Source organism: Eubalaena glacialis, chromosome 9 (assembly GCF_028564815.1).
Source record: "Eubalaena glacialis isolate mEubGla1 chromosome 9, mEubGla1.1.hap2.+ XY, whole genome shotgun sequence".
NCBI lineage: Eukaryota > Metazoa > Chordata > Mammalia > Artiodactyla > Balaenidae > Eubalaena > Eubalaena glacialis.
In genome coordinates this window covers 47917886-47930140 of record NC_083724.1, presented here as the reverse complement: position 1 = coordinate 47930140, position 12255 = coordinate 47917886, and the positions used below count along the sequence as shown (strand labels likewise).

Here is a 12255-nt window from a genome sequence, read left to right as displayed (position 1 = left end):
ATGATGCAATAGTGGGCATGTATAATTTCTCCTTCATGCTGTCAGACCCAAGTTATTAAATTAAAGTCAAAATATTTTTTGCCCACAGACTTAAGTATAAAAGAAGCATTTTCATTCTAATAATAGTCTGTATTACTGCTTTACTGGACACAAAGAAAGAAAATGTTAAGCCTACTGATTGAGCAAAAACAGCTGGAGTTCTGTCATACATATTCAGGAAGCTGAAGTTGACAAGTCCTGTTCCCCCACCCCACCCAGGTGGGGGGAAGTAAATAATGCAGACAGTGACATCTGGAGGCTAAATATGAAACTACAGTTTTGAAAGAGCAATTGGTCTTAATAAAGCTCAGAGTACGAAGTTCAAGAGGCAAGTCATCTAAAGACTTTAGTTAATTGCAAATTACCCACACAACTAAATATCCAAGATAAGTTTTAGATGTGCTTTTAACTTTTTAATTGGAAGTGGGTTCTTCTCAGAAAAACATATCAAAGGAACTTAGTTGTCTGCCAGGGAAACCCCGCAAGGTCAACACGGAGCTGGGTGGTGGTAACAAAGGTCCATTAATATTAAAAATATCATTGAGCTAGTCACGTACAATGACTGCACAATTTTAGCTTTTTGGATCCTAACTCCTTTGCCTCTCTTTAAATCACACTGAGTTACTATGATTTTAATGAATAAAACTTAGTCTGTATCTAATGCATAGTATCTGACTTTGACCAACTGTTTCCTAATTGGCAAACTTTGGCAGATGAGCAGCATGTGTATCACTATTTTGAGATCAAGGACGTTTAAATATTTTCAGTAGAGTATTGGGAAAGGGGTATCTCTGTCCTATTTAGTCTGTTGTTCCTGGAGCAAAAGAATGTATACTTGGTTTATTCTCTAGATTTTAAAGTTTAAAGCATTGTTCTGTCATGGTAGTGAGGTGAGAAAGGATATATTAGTAGGAGACTCATGACTTGCCATCCTTTTGGACCCTGAGTTTGAGGTGGTTTGACCAGCCTGCCTAGTGAAGTGTATCTGACCCTACTTGGCACCTGGGTGGGCAGCAAATTGGTAAACATGCATTTGAGGTAGGTTAATGGGCACAGCACAGTAATGGCCAGGCTCTCCCAGGTGCATGTATGTTTTCAGGTAAGGTGGCTACAATACCTTAGAAGACCCATTGTGCAAAGCAATTTGATGAGATAGTCTAGCTTGTTCTGGTTTCATAAGAACTGGCTAGGGAGGGTGAATTTTCCAGAAAATTATTCCAGTAGGCTACTAAGTGGATTTACCTTAACAGTTTGACAATTAAAAAACTATTTCTTTGGTGTCCAGATGAAGAAAATTCTTCTAATTGCTCTACCACATTTCCTGACACTTGATGTTTCTCCCTCAGCTCCCTCACTAATAATTCTGAACAATTTGTAGTTCTGTAGGTTCTCACACACCTCCCTGCTAACATTATGGTAATTACAACTTCATGTATTTTCATCTAACTGCAAAGGTAATATGTGTTTATCCTAGAAAAACCAGAAATTATAGAAATTTTTGCATGAAAATAAACACTAACCAAAGACCTGAAATAACAACTCTCAACATTTTTTTGGCATTTTGTATTCTGGTTTTCTTCTTATGCAGATTTAAAAAATAACTGAAATCATATAATATGTATAGGTTTATATTATATTGTGACACTGCTATTACATTACTCACTTGATGTGTTGATTTTTCTTAATAGTGTAACTGACTTCTAGAGGTTGGGGACAGAATATTTTCATCTCTGTGAGTCAAAACACAGTAGAGTGTTGGCCAGTAATTTGAGTTAATGAATGAAGAATGACTGTTTCTTGTGCACTAAGCACTAGAGGAGATGTAGGTGTACATTTGGGCATTGATTCTGGCCAGGTGGACCTTTCAGTCTGGCTGAAAAGACAGACATAGACTATTCTAATTAGGGTAGATAGAGCTATGCCCAAGAGAGCTATAGATTAAGTTCAGTAGCATTTCACTTGGCTGTATACTCGCAACAGGCTGGAAAGGACTTCTGGGAATATGATGAAGTGGCATACTTTGGTTCACCTGTCAGAAAAAGGGAGTGCCAGGATTTGTAGATCCTTCTATAGTTTGTGTATAATAAAAGATCTGGACTCCTGGTAAGAGACCTGTCCTGGAAAAGGCACCCAAGAATCCTCAGAGATACTAATAACTTCACATTTCTCATACACTGGATGCAAAGAAGACCTTTGTGGGTAAGGATGATTTTGTAAAATTCCAGTTCCCTCATTCTGACATTCATCAAACACAGCCCTAGAGGCTGGAGAAGGGGGGGTGGATTGTCTCATTTTTTCTCATCCTCCTTGCCTGTCTCCTCATTCTGGCTGTATTCCATGTGTCAAGGTGAAACATGGTCAGCTAGAATGGATGAGGAATGAGAAACCTTAGTGCAATAGGTTGATATAATCTTAAATTGTCAGTAAGCTTCATTCCCCCTTATGTATCATAGGTCTTGATAATTAGTGTGTAGATCTATAATTTGTGAAGCAAAATTTATACCTCTGTAGTCCAGTGACTCCTGACAAGATACTTGAAGTCACTCTCAGTCTATTAAAAGATACTGGAGAGAAAAAAATCTGATCTGGAACTTGTGGGTCATGTTCAATTAGTAGTTAAGAATGTATAAAGGTCAAAAAACAAAAGTGAAGCCAAAATATTTCACTCAGTGTTATGCCAACCTTTATTCTCATGATACATACAAATTGCTGATAAATAATGCAATATCTTTTCTGAAAATTACATCATTTCATAGTAGAATCAATATGTATATACAGAAAAAAATAATTTGGCATGATGGGTGTTACCTGATAATGCTGAATACTATATACTAAGTTAAGACAGACATCCTGCTCTCATTTCTCTAGTTTATAGGGGCTGAGAACAAACTCACTAAGGACCTTTGCTTTTTAGGCTTGTTTTCTTTCTCTTCCCATTTTCTGTTCTTAGCTGGTGCTCATTAGGGCCCGTCCAGAAGAAATACTGAGAGAGAAAGGATTCAGCATTCAGTGCAGTTACCTATTAATAGCTCAGATGAAAGAGGTCTGGTGGAAAATGAGACAGAAGCTATAACATGGAAAGAGATATTAGATTATTTGTGGATTTTATTCCATTAAGCTATTCCTTATGCTCATTTCCAAGGCTAATTAAAAAAATTGAGCACACTATTTGTTCAGCCCAAAGAAAGTATTCTCATATAAGAACAGCTGCTGAGGAGTAGACTTACAAGCTATTTATAAAATATATTTTCATACATATATAAGGTATATTTATATTTTATATAATATATTTGTTCTCAAGTAACCCAAATCTTAGAAATATAGCTTTAAAAAATCTTCTTCTGGAGGGGAGGGATAAATTGGGAGATTGGGATTGACATATACACTGCTATATATAAAATGGATAACCAATAAGGACTTACTGTATAGCACAGGGAATTCTACTCAATATTCCATAATGACCTCTATGGGAAAGGAATCTTAAAAAGAGTGGATATATGTATATGTATAACCGATTCACTTTGCAGTACACCTGAAGCTAACACAACACTGTAAATCAACTATACTCCAAAAAAAAATTTTTTTTAAATCTTCTCCTAATGCTGTGGTTAATTTCCTAACTGCTTTGACTATGTGTTTGTGTTGGCATAACATTTCTCATATCTTATCCATATGTTGACAATATGAGGTCGAAGTGTCAGGAGTTGTAGCTAAACATCAGATTTCTAACCTGAAAGGGTACTTAGGCAGTGTTTGAGAAAAATTTCTAGTTTTCTTGCTATAAACATAGTTTTTACATCTTGCTATAAACATGGTTTTTACATCTGTTTTAAATGAACTTCTCTCCTTTTTTTTTCAGTGGCAAAAATAGGATGTTTGAAGTCATTGGAGAAACACTGGAACATGATTTTCCAAGCTGGATGGCAAAGATCTTGAGACAGCTTTCTAATCCTGGATTAGTCATTGCTGTTGTTTTGGTTATGGTGTATGTGCTTTCCCTCCTCATAGAAAGAGCCTTTGTAATGTTCTTCCTGCGCCTTTTAAGTTTCAGCGTTTTCAACTCTCTTTCTCCCCAGGGGTTGTGCTGTAACCTAACCAATTCAGCACTGATTACATGGTGGTGAGAGGCTAAAATTCATGAGCCATATTCTGATCCTATTGCATGTAATTTACAGCCATCTGCATCTGTCTTTGCCTGCCTAGGATTATAAGATTTGTTCCCAAGTAACCAAAATAATTATCAGTAAACAGCTACAGCAAGGGAAACATAAACACTAAATCTAATCAGCACATCAAGCTTCCTCCCCACCCCCCTGACCTCCACCTTTTTTCCATAAAGCATATGGCTGTGAATACACAGAAATGATGAGCCTCTAAGTTAATATTCCCCTTGAGGGCCTTATAGGCTATATTTCAGGGCTAAAGGCTTAAGGGGTCTTAAAAATTACCCTGTCCTTGTTCCTAGAAGGCCATTAATAACTATGTCTGCCCATGATGATAGAATCAGAGGACCAGAAGGGTCTTGGAAAGGTCACTTAGTCTATCCTTTCAAAGTCAGAGATGATATCCAAAGGGGAACTTGAGAGGGGGCTTTTGTTCCCATATTACTTTCATTGGTTTCTGAGTCTTGGCCACCACAGGTAAACTTACATTCTAAGCAAAAAAAAAAAAAAAATGCTTCCTATGGAAGAGCTACAAAAAGTGCCCCAGTCCTTCCTTTCAAACCCCAAGGCCCTCCTAAATAAAAAGTCTAGAACTGCCACTGATCTCAATCAAGGAGGGCAAGTATGAAGTCACCCTCGTGGACACTTTAGTGGAACAAAGCTGACACGAAGGATTGGATTTGTTTAAATAAAGGTAAAACTACGAAATCTCAGGGAGAGATTGGGAGAGAAATCCCAGTGGTTTAAGTAAATGAACTGGGTTCTGGGCCAAGTTGTTAGGATTGTCTCTGTGATGGTCGTGGTCACAAGCCACATCAGTGAGGGCAGGTGTCATCTTCAAGTTTATAAATTAAGAAACTGACTTGGAGGAGGGAAGGGATTTTTCCCTCAGTGAGAATACATCAAAAATGACAATAGTAGGGCTTTGACAGTAAATCCAACACTCACTTCTTTACACCATGATGCCTTCTTTGAGGGAGAGCTAATAGCCTGTAGGGATAATTAAATAGTAAAACAGATTATTTTATGTAGTACAGAACCTTGATCATGGGGTGCCATTAAGAATCTGATAGTAAATCTCTGGTGCAGATGTGTTAGAAAATGACTTGCTGGATGCAGCATGTTTCACCAGATGGCCCTGGAAGTGATTTTCCTTCTTAGTGTTTTTATGATATAGTGGCTTTTGAGAGCATGGCCTTTAGGAGTCAAGGCCTTTTCGTGGTAAAAAGGAGGTCTTGTTTTAAAACACACACACTCAAAACAATGTCAGATTTTATGACTATATTCTTAACTTATTGAGAGAGATTTATTTTTAAGCAAAGGAGCAACATTGTTCTAATGCCACTAATTAAAGATTTAATAAGCTGCCTCAGGGGTATGGAAGAGGAATGAACACTGCCTTTGTTCCAGGCACGATCCATATATTAACTCATTTAATTTCCACAATAACCTTAAGAAGTTGGCCTCATTAATCATATTATTGAAAGCACTTGGAAGATCTGCCCCAAATCAAATGGCTAATAGGTAAATTCAAACCCATGTCTTTTTATTCCCCACCACTTATTTCCCACCTACTCATTTACAGCACCAAACACTGAGTTCAGGCTGAGTGCAAATGCTCAGAAGAATTGGAAGCCACTTGTCAGAGATGGTCTACACCCAGGGTTGGCACACTTTTCCTTAAAGGGCCATATATTAGTTACTAAAGGCTTTGTGGTCCAAGAGGCAAAACTGAGGATATTATGTAAGTACTTATGTAACTATTTTAAAATGTAAAAACCAATCTTAGTTCATGGGCGATACATAACAGGCTGGGAGTCAGGTTTGCCCCAGAGACCATAGTTTGACAACCCCTGATATAGACTGTCTAGAGGGAAACTGGCATGATATAAGGTCAAATAGATGTCCCACAAGGATGATTTTAGTTCTGATGTTCTGATTTAAAACCCGAAATTCAGCTTATTACTGATTTGATTTTTCAAATACTGAGGTCTCATCTTCAACACTTTATGATGCCCATACAGTTGGCTTGGCTTTTTATTACCTTTAATTAGAGAATGTTTACAAGCATTTTGAATTTCCCCAATGAATCATATTAAATCAGCCTGGTTGGTTTTTGGGTAACTGAGTAGTGTTTGAGCTAGTTCCCTGCAGGCGGTTTCATTCCTTTGGAGACTAAAAAATGATCTATGAAGAATACTCATTGAAGGTGCATCTCAAGGTAGAAAAAAAGTGATGGATAAATAGAGAATTACAGAATTGCAAATGACTTTTGAGGTCTTTGAGTTCTTCCTCCAAATCCAGGCACTTTTCTAAGAAAACCCTTACAATACACAGACACACCATATTTATTGAACACCTAATTCATGCCAGATATTACACCAGATGCTTTCATGTATGTAATTTCATTCAAAATCCTATCACTTGTATAAGAAATAAACCCAGCGGAAATGATATCAATAATCTTGTTGCTAGCAGCAGATGGCTCATAAAGGTTATGATCTGGCATGTTGGTGAGTAGGGGAAATGCGTTCAGTAACCAGTTATTTGCAATAAAAGGCAATGCCAGTTACGTTTTTTTTTAAACACATTTTTTCTTTGTTTTGCTTTAAGTGAAGATGAACATGTTTATTTTTGCAAAAATGTTCGGCTGGAATTTGCTCTTTTTAGAAATGTAAATGTCACTTAAATGCCAGGACTATTCTTTTATGAAATAGTTTCTTTTGAAGGAGAGAGAAATGCAAACAATACATTCTGTGGATGAAAAAAAGCCATGTTAATTAACTATGACTATGAGGATGACAGTCTTAGTTGTAAAAGCCAAAGGAAGGAATTTAAAGTGGAAAGTCAGTTTCCTTTTTACTCTACACATTCCCTAAGCTTCAAGAGATTTTCTGTTCTCTTCGATGCCATTGGTATCGATTTGAAATGGTGTTTTCAATTATAATTTAAAGTGATGTTAATACATTTCCAAGAAGAACCTAAAATTAGGCAGTGAGGAACATCAGACAGAGCCCTGGGCTGTGGAGGAGGAGCCTTGGGGGTCCAACTTCCCAGGTCCACCCCAGTCGCTGTGTAATTCTGAATGTACTTCTTCACCTCTCTGTACTTCAGGCTTTTATCTACAAAAGAGGTTCAGAGTAGAAAATATCTGAAAGTCACTCCAGTGCCAATATTACATGATTTAGTTAACGTAAATTTAAGAAGAATCTTGAGGAACTGAAAAATACCATAAATTTTATTTTATTTTTTTAAATTTAGTTTGACTATCTATTATCTCAATGCTACTGCAAAGGGCCAGAAGGCAGCAAATCTGGATCTAAAAAAGAAGATGAAACAGGTAGGATACAATTTATTTCAGAGAAATATTTGTCTTTATTAATGTCAAGTACTAGAAAACACCAGGAAATCTCACGTTCTTCCTCTCTACTATTTTTTATTATGTAGCAAGCTTTGGAGAACAAACTGCGAAACAAGAAAATGGCAGCTGCACGAGCAGGTTTGAGCTATGTTACGTTTGCATTCTTTCTCCCCTACAAACAGTATCCTCTTCCTCTTTGTCCTCTCAAAATGGGGCATTTGATGCAGAGGAGCATTACTGCCCCAGCAAGTCACCCCATACTCTTTACTGTCCGCCTTTTTAGCCCTTTTCAGGCATCATATCCAGGGGGTTTGGTTGTTTTCCAGTGGGAGGAAGAAAAGAGAAAGAAAAAGTCAGGAATATAAAAGTAGCAGTAGTGATAGAAAAGGGATCTTGCAAATTGACGGAAGATGAAGAAAACATCCATATACGTAGTCACACAAATAGCAGATACAGATGCATAATCTCTCCTGCCCATTTTGACCATTTTTATACATAGATGGATACACTGGGAAGATGCTAAGAGTATCCTCTAGGCTCACCACTGTTGCTTTCCCAGAGCCTTCTCTAATTCGTTAACCTCTCTTACTTTTTAACCTCTTTAGTTTTTAAACTATTCGAATAAGGCATACTCTTATTTGCCAAAATTACTGATATGTTTTGCCTTCTACATGGAAAAGTGATGCCTAAGAAGTTCAATGAAAATCTTTTCCAACTCTTCCCTCATTCCCAACTCTACAACTCTTTGTATTAGTGCGGCCTTTTTTTCCCCCTGTAAGTAATAATAATAATAATAATTTAAAAAACTCAACCCAAATTAGTTTAAGTAGAAAAATTTATTGGTTCACACAAATGAACAGAAGAGTGTTATGTAAATCTTCTGGTCACATTTTACCCCAAGTTTAGAAGCAATCAGGATTGAACCCCATTTCTCTGTGGTTCTTTCAACACTACACTCCTTTTATGTTGGCCGACCTTTATGGCAGCGAAAGTGGATGCAGCAACTTCTAATGTCGTGTCCTTGGATTATATGTGTCTTAGTTTTTTATTGTTTTTTTTTTTTTGTCATTAAGCTACTTGTTTCTTAACTGCATTAATTTTTTTTCAGCTCTTTTGAGGTATAATTGACAAATAAAATTGTAACACATTTGAAGTGTACAATGTGATAATTTGATATACACATACATTATGAAAGGATTCCCACCTCCAGTTAATTAACACATCCATCACCTCACATATTTACCTTTTTTTTTTTTTTGGTGAGAACGCATAAGTTCTACTCTTTTAGCACACTTCAATTATACAAGACAGTGTTACCAACTATAGTCACCATGTTGTATGTTAGATCCTCAGATGATATTCATCTTATATCTGAAAGTTTTGTACCCTTTTACTAACCTCTCCCAATGTCCCCAACCTCGTATCTCTGGCAACCATCATTTTACTCTGTTTCTATGAGTTCCACTCTATTGTTAAAGCTTCCACATATAAGTGATACCATGACATGTTTGTCTTTCTCTGTCTGGCTTAACTTCACTTAACATAATGCCCTCCAGGTTTGTCCATATTGTCACAAATGGTAGTACTTCTTTCTTTTATAAGGCTGAATAATATTCTATAGTGTGTGTGTTTGTATACACACACACCACATCTTCTTTATCCATTCGTCCATAGATGGACACTTAGGTTGTTTTCATACCTTGGCTGTTGTGAATAATGCTGCAATGAACATAGGAATACAAATGAATGATTTCATTTCCTTTGCATATCAATCCAGAAGTGGGATTGCTGGATCACATGGTAGTTCTGTTTTCAGTTTCTTGCAGAACCTCCATACTGTTTTCCATTGTGACTGCACCAATTTATATTCCCACCAACAGTGCACAGCGTCCCCTTTCTTCCCATCCTCATCAGCATTTGCCATCTCTTGCCTTTTGGATAATAGACATTTTAACATGTGTAAGGTGATACCTCATTGTGGTTTTGATTTGTGTTTTCTTGATGACTAGTGATGTTAAGCACCTTTTCATGTACCTATTGGCCATCTGCATGTCTTCTTTGGGAAAATGTCTATCCAGATCCTTTGCCCATTTTAAAATTAGGTTATTATTATTATTATTTTGCTATTGAGTTATATAAGTTCCTAATATATTTTGGATATTAACCCCTTATCGGATATGTGGTTTACAAATATTTTCTTCCATTCTCTAGGTTGCCTGTTCATTTTATTTATGGTTTCCTTTGCTGTACAGAAGTTTTTTGGTTTAATGTAGTCCCATTTGTTTCTTTTTGCTTTTGCTGCCTTTGCTATTGGTGTCAAATCCAAAAAATCATTGCCAGGATAAATGTCAAGAGCTTTTCCTCTAAGTTTTCTTCTAGGAGTTTTATGCTTTAAGGTCTTATATTCAAGTCTTGAATCATTTCGACTTGACTTTTGTGTATGGTATAAGTTTAATTCTTTTCCATGTGGATGTCTAGTTTTTCGACCATCATTGAGGAGATTATCCATTTTCCATTGAATATTCTTGGTGTTTTGTCAAAAATTAATTGACCATATATGCATGTTTTTATTTTGGGCTCTCTATTCTGTTCCATTGATCTTTGTGTCTGTTTTTATGCAAATACCATATAGTTTGGATTACTACAGCTTTGTAATATAATTTGAAACGAGGAAGTGTGATGCCTCTAGCTTTGTTCTTTCTCAAAATTGCTTTGGTTATTTGGGGACTTTTGTGGTTCTGTATGAATTTTAGGATTTTTTTCCTATTACTGAGAAAAATGCCATTGGAATTTTGATAGGGATTGCATTGAGTTTGCAGATTGCTTTGGGCAGTATGGGCATTTTCACAATATTAATTCTTCCAATCATTAACACAGAGTATCTTTCTATTCATTTGTGTCTTCTTCAGTCATTTATTAAAGAAATTTATTTGTGTCTTCTTCAATCATTATATAATGACCTTCTTTGTCTCTTGTTACAGTTTTTGGTTTAAAATCTGTTTTGTGTGATATAAGTAGAGCTATCCATGCTTTTGGTTTCCATCTGCATAAAATATCTTTTTCCATCCCTTCACTTTCAGTCTATGTATGTCCTTAAAGCTGAAGTGAGTCTCTTGTGGACATCACATAGTTGGAAGCATGTATGTCACACATATCTGCAGTGCTTTTGTATTTGCTCTAGATTGGGACTATAACTTAATATTATCAAATTAGTATTTAGAATAGTGAATGAAATGTTCTGACTTCTAAGATCTGAATTCTAGTTAAGGAATATTATTATCTTTGTTTTAAATAATATTATGTCATTGCATGCTAATTTATCTGATATTTTCCCATAATTTGTTAAAAATATGTATAACCTTTGTGAAGGCAAAGACTATATCTTATTTATCGTTGTTTCCTCAGGACTTAATATAGGACTTTATATATCAGTCACTCAATAAATACCTACTAATTATCTACTGGACAATGAGGAATTCTTTTACTGGACAAATTTGAAATGAACAAATTTCTATACTAATTACATAAGCAGTAATGAATGAATAAACATTTCAAAAAGAGCAGAACTTTTATTCTCCTGTCTTTAGAATTTGTGAGGATTTTGTAAAATATAGAAATATTTGGCAACAAATATTATAGCAACATGGAACACATTTGAAGGTATAGATTTCAGGCCACCTCATTCAGAACCATTAAACACACTGAAATTTTCATTTACCTCTTCTTTATCTTCTTTCTCTGTCTCTTTATTTATTTATTTATTTATTTATTTATTTATTTTGAACAGCTGCAGCTGCTGGAGGCCAGTAATTTTCATGGATATTCTGGAGGCCCAGAAGTATTCCTCACCATACTGTTCAAAAGCAGTGACTTATGTGAAGGCCCAGAGAACAAACATGGAGAGTTGCTATTTCCCTTTTCTAAACCAGGTGGATTATCAAGGTCACGCTGGTCAATCAAGGCATCACCAGTCCTAGTAAAAAAAGAAGGATCTCTACCTTATTCCAAATCAGGGATTTGTTCCTGCACCACCACTTTCTCCCCTGAGCCAGTCCTCTCACATTTTCTTTAACAAATTGAGTTTAAAATTGTGTGTGATGGAGAAGTATGGATTACTGGCTTACTCGTTGGGTTAATTTAAAAACCTTTTACTCATATGGACTTTCATTTTATAGATATCTTCTGCCCTAGTTTTCTTAGCCTGGAAACAGGAATATTTCACCCTCTTTTTTCTTCTAAGTTCAGAAATGTCTTTATAAAGTATTCATTGCAATCATTCGTTAACTTTTTTTTTTTTTTTTAAATTAACATCTTGCTTTCCCTTTTCATTCTGTCTCCCCATCCATGGTCCCCACAAATATACACCCAAAACCTTTTTATTTGCTGCTGGATTCAGTATGAAAAGGAACAGGCTTTTTAGAAGAAAAATCTCATGGGTTATCTCTTTGGGCTTCTGAGAGGTACACATAGTTTAAACCATATCAAGAGGTTTATATTAGCAAACTTTGACCTGAACTGTGTTTTCTCATCCTGATGGGTCCCTACAAGTACCAGAGCCGGAGTCCATCAGGTCTGGGAATGTACTGGTGACCCACGTCTTACTATATATGGTGAGGTATGGTTCCCTAGTTGACTTTGGGGTTTAGCCTTTGCTATCTTCATTCCTCAGTGGATGGGTCAGTAGGAAGAGGT

The 12255-nt window shown here is 36.2% G+C and overlaps 1 protein-coding gene across 1 annotated transcript in view; it reads left to right on the top strand.

The window, feature by feature from the left end:
* Nucleotides 1–11783, top strand: part of TMC1 (transmembrane channel like 1) — a 387946-nt gene extending 376163 nt beyond the window's left edge. The window contains exons 21-24 of the mRNA XM_061200342.1: nucleotides 3899–4024; nucleotides 7464–7542; nucleotides 7650–7701; nucleotides 11351–11783. Coding sequence (XP_061056325.1) covers nucleotides 3899–4024; nucleotides 7464–7542; nucleotides 7650–7701; nucleotides 11351–11373 — 280 coding nt within the window. The 3' untranslated portion in view covers nucleotides 11374–11783. The remainder of the gene's footprint in view (nucleotides 1–3898; nucleotides 4025–7463; nucleotides 7543–7649; nucleotides 7702–11350) is intronic.
* The last annotated feature ends 472 nt before the right edge of the window (nucleotides 11784–12255 follow it).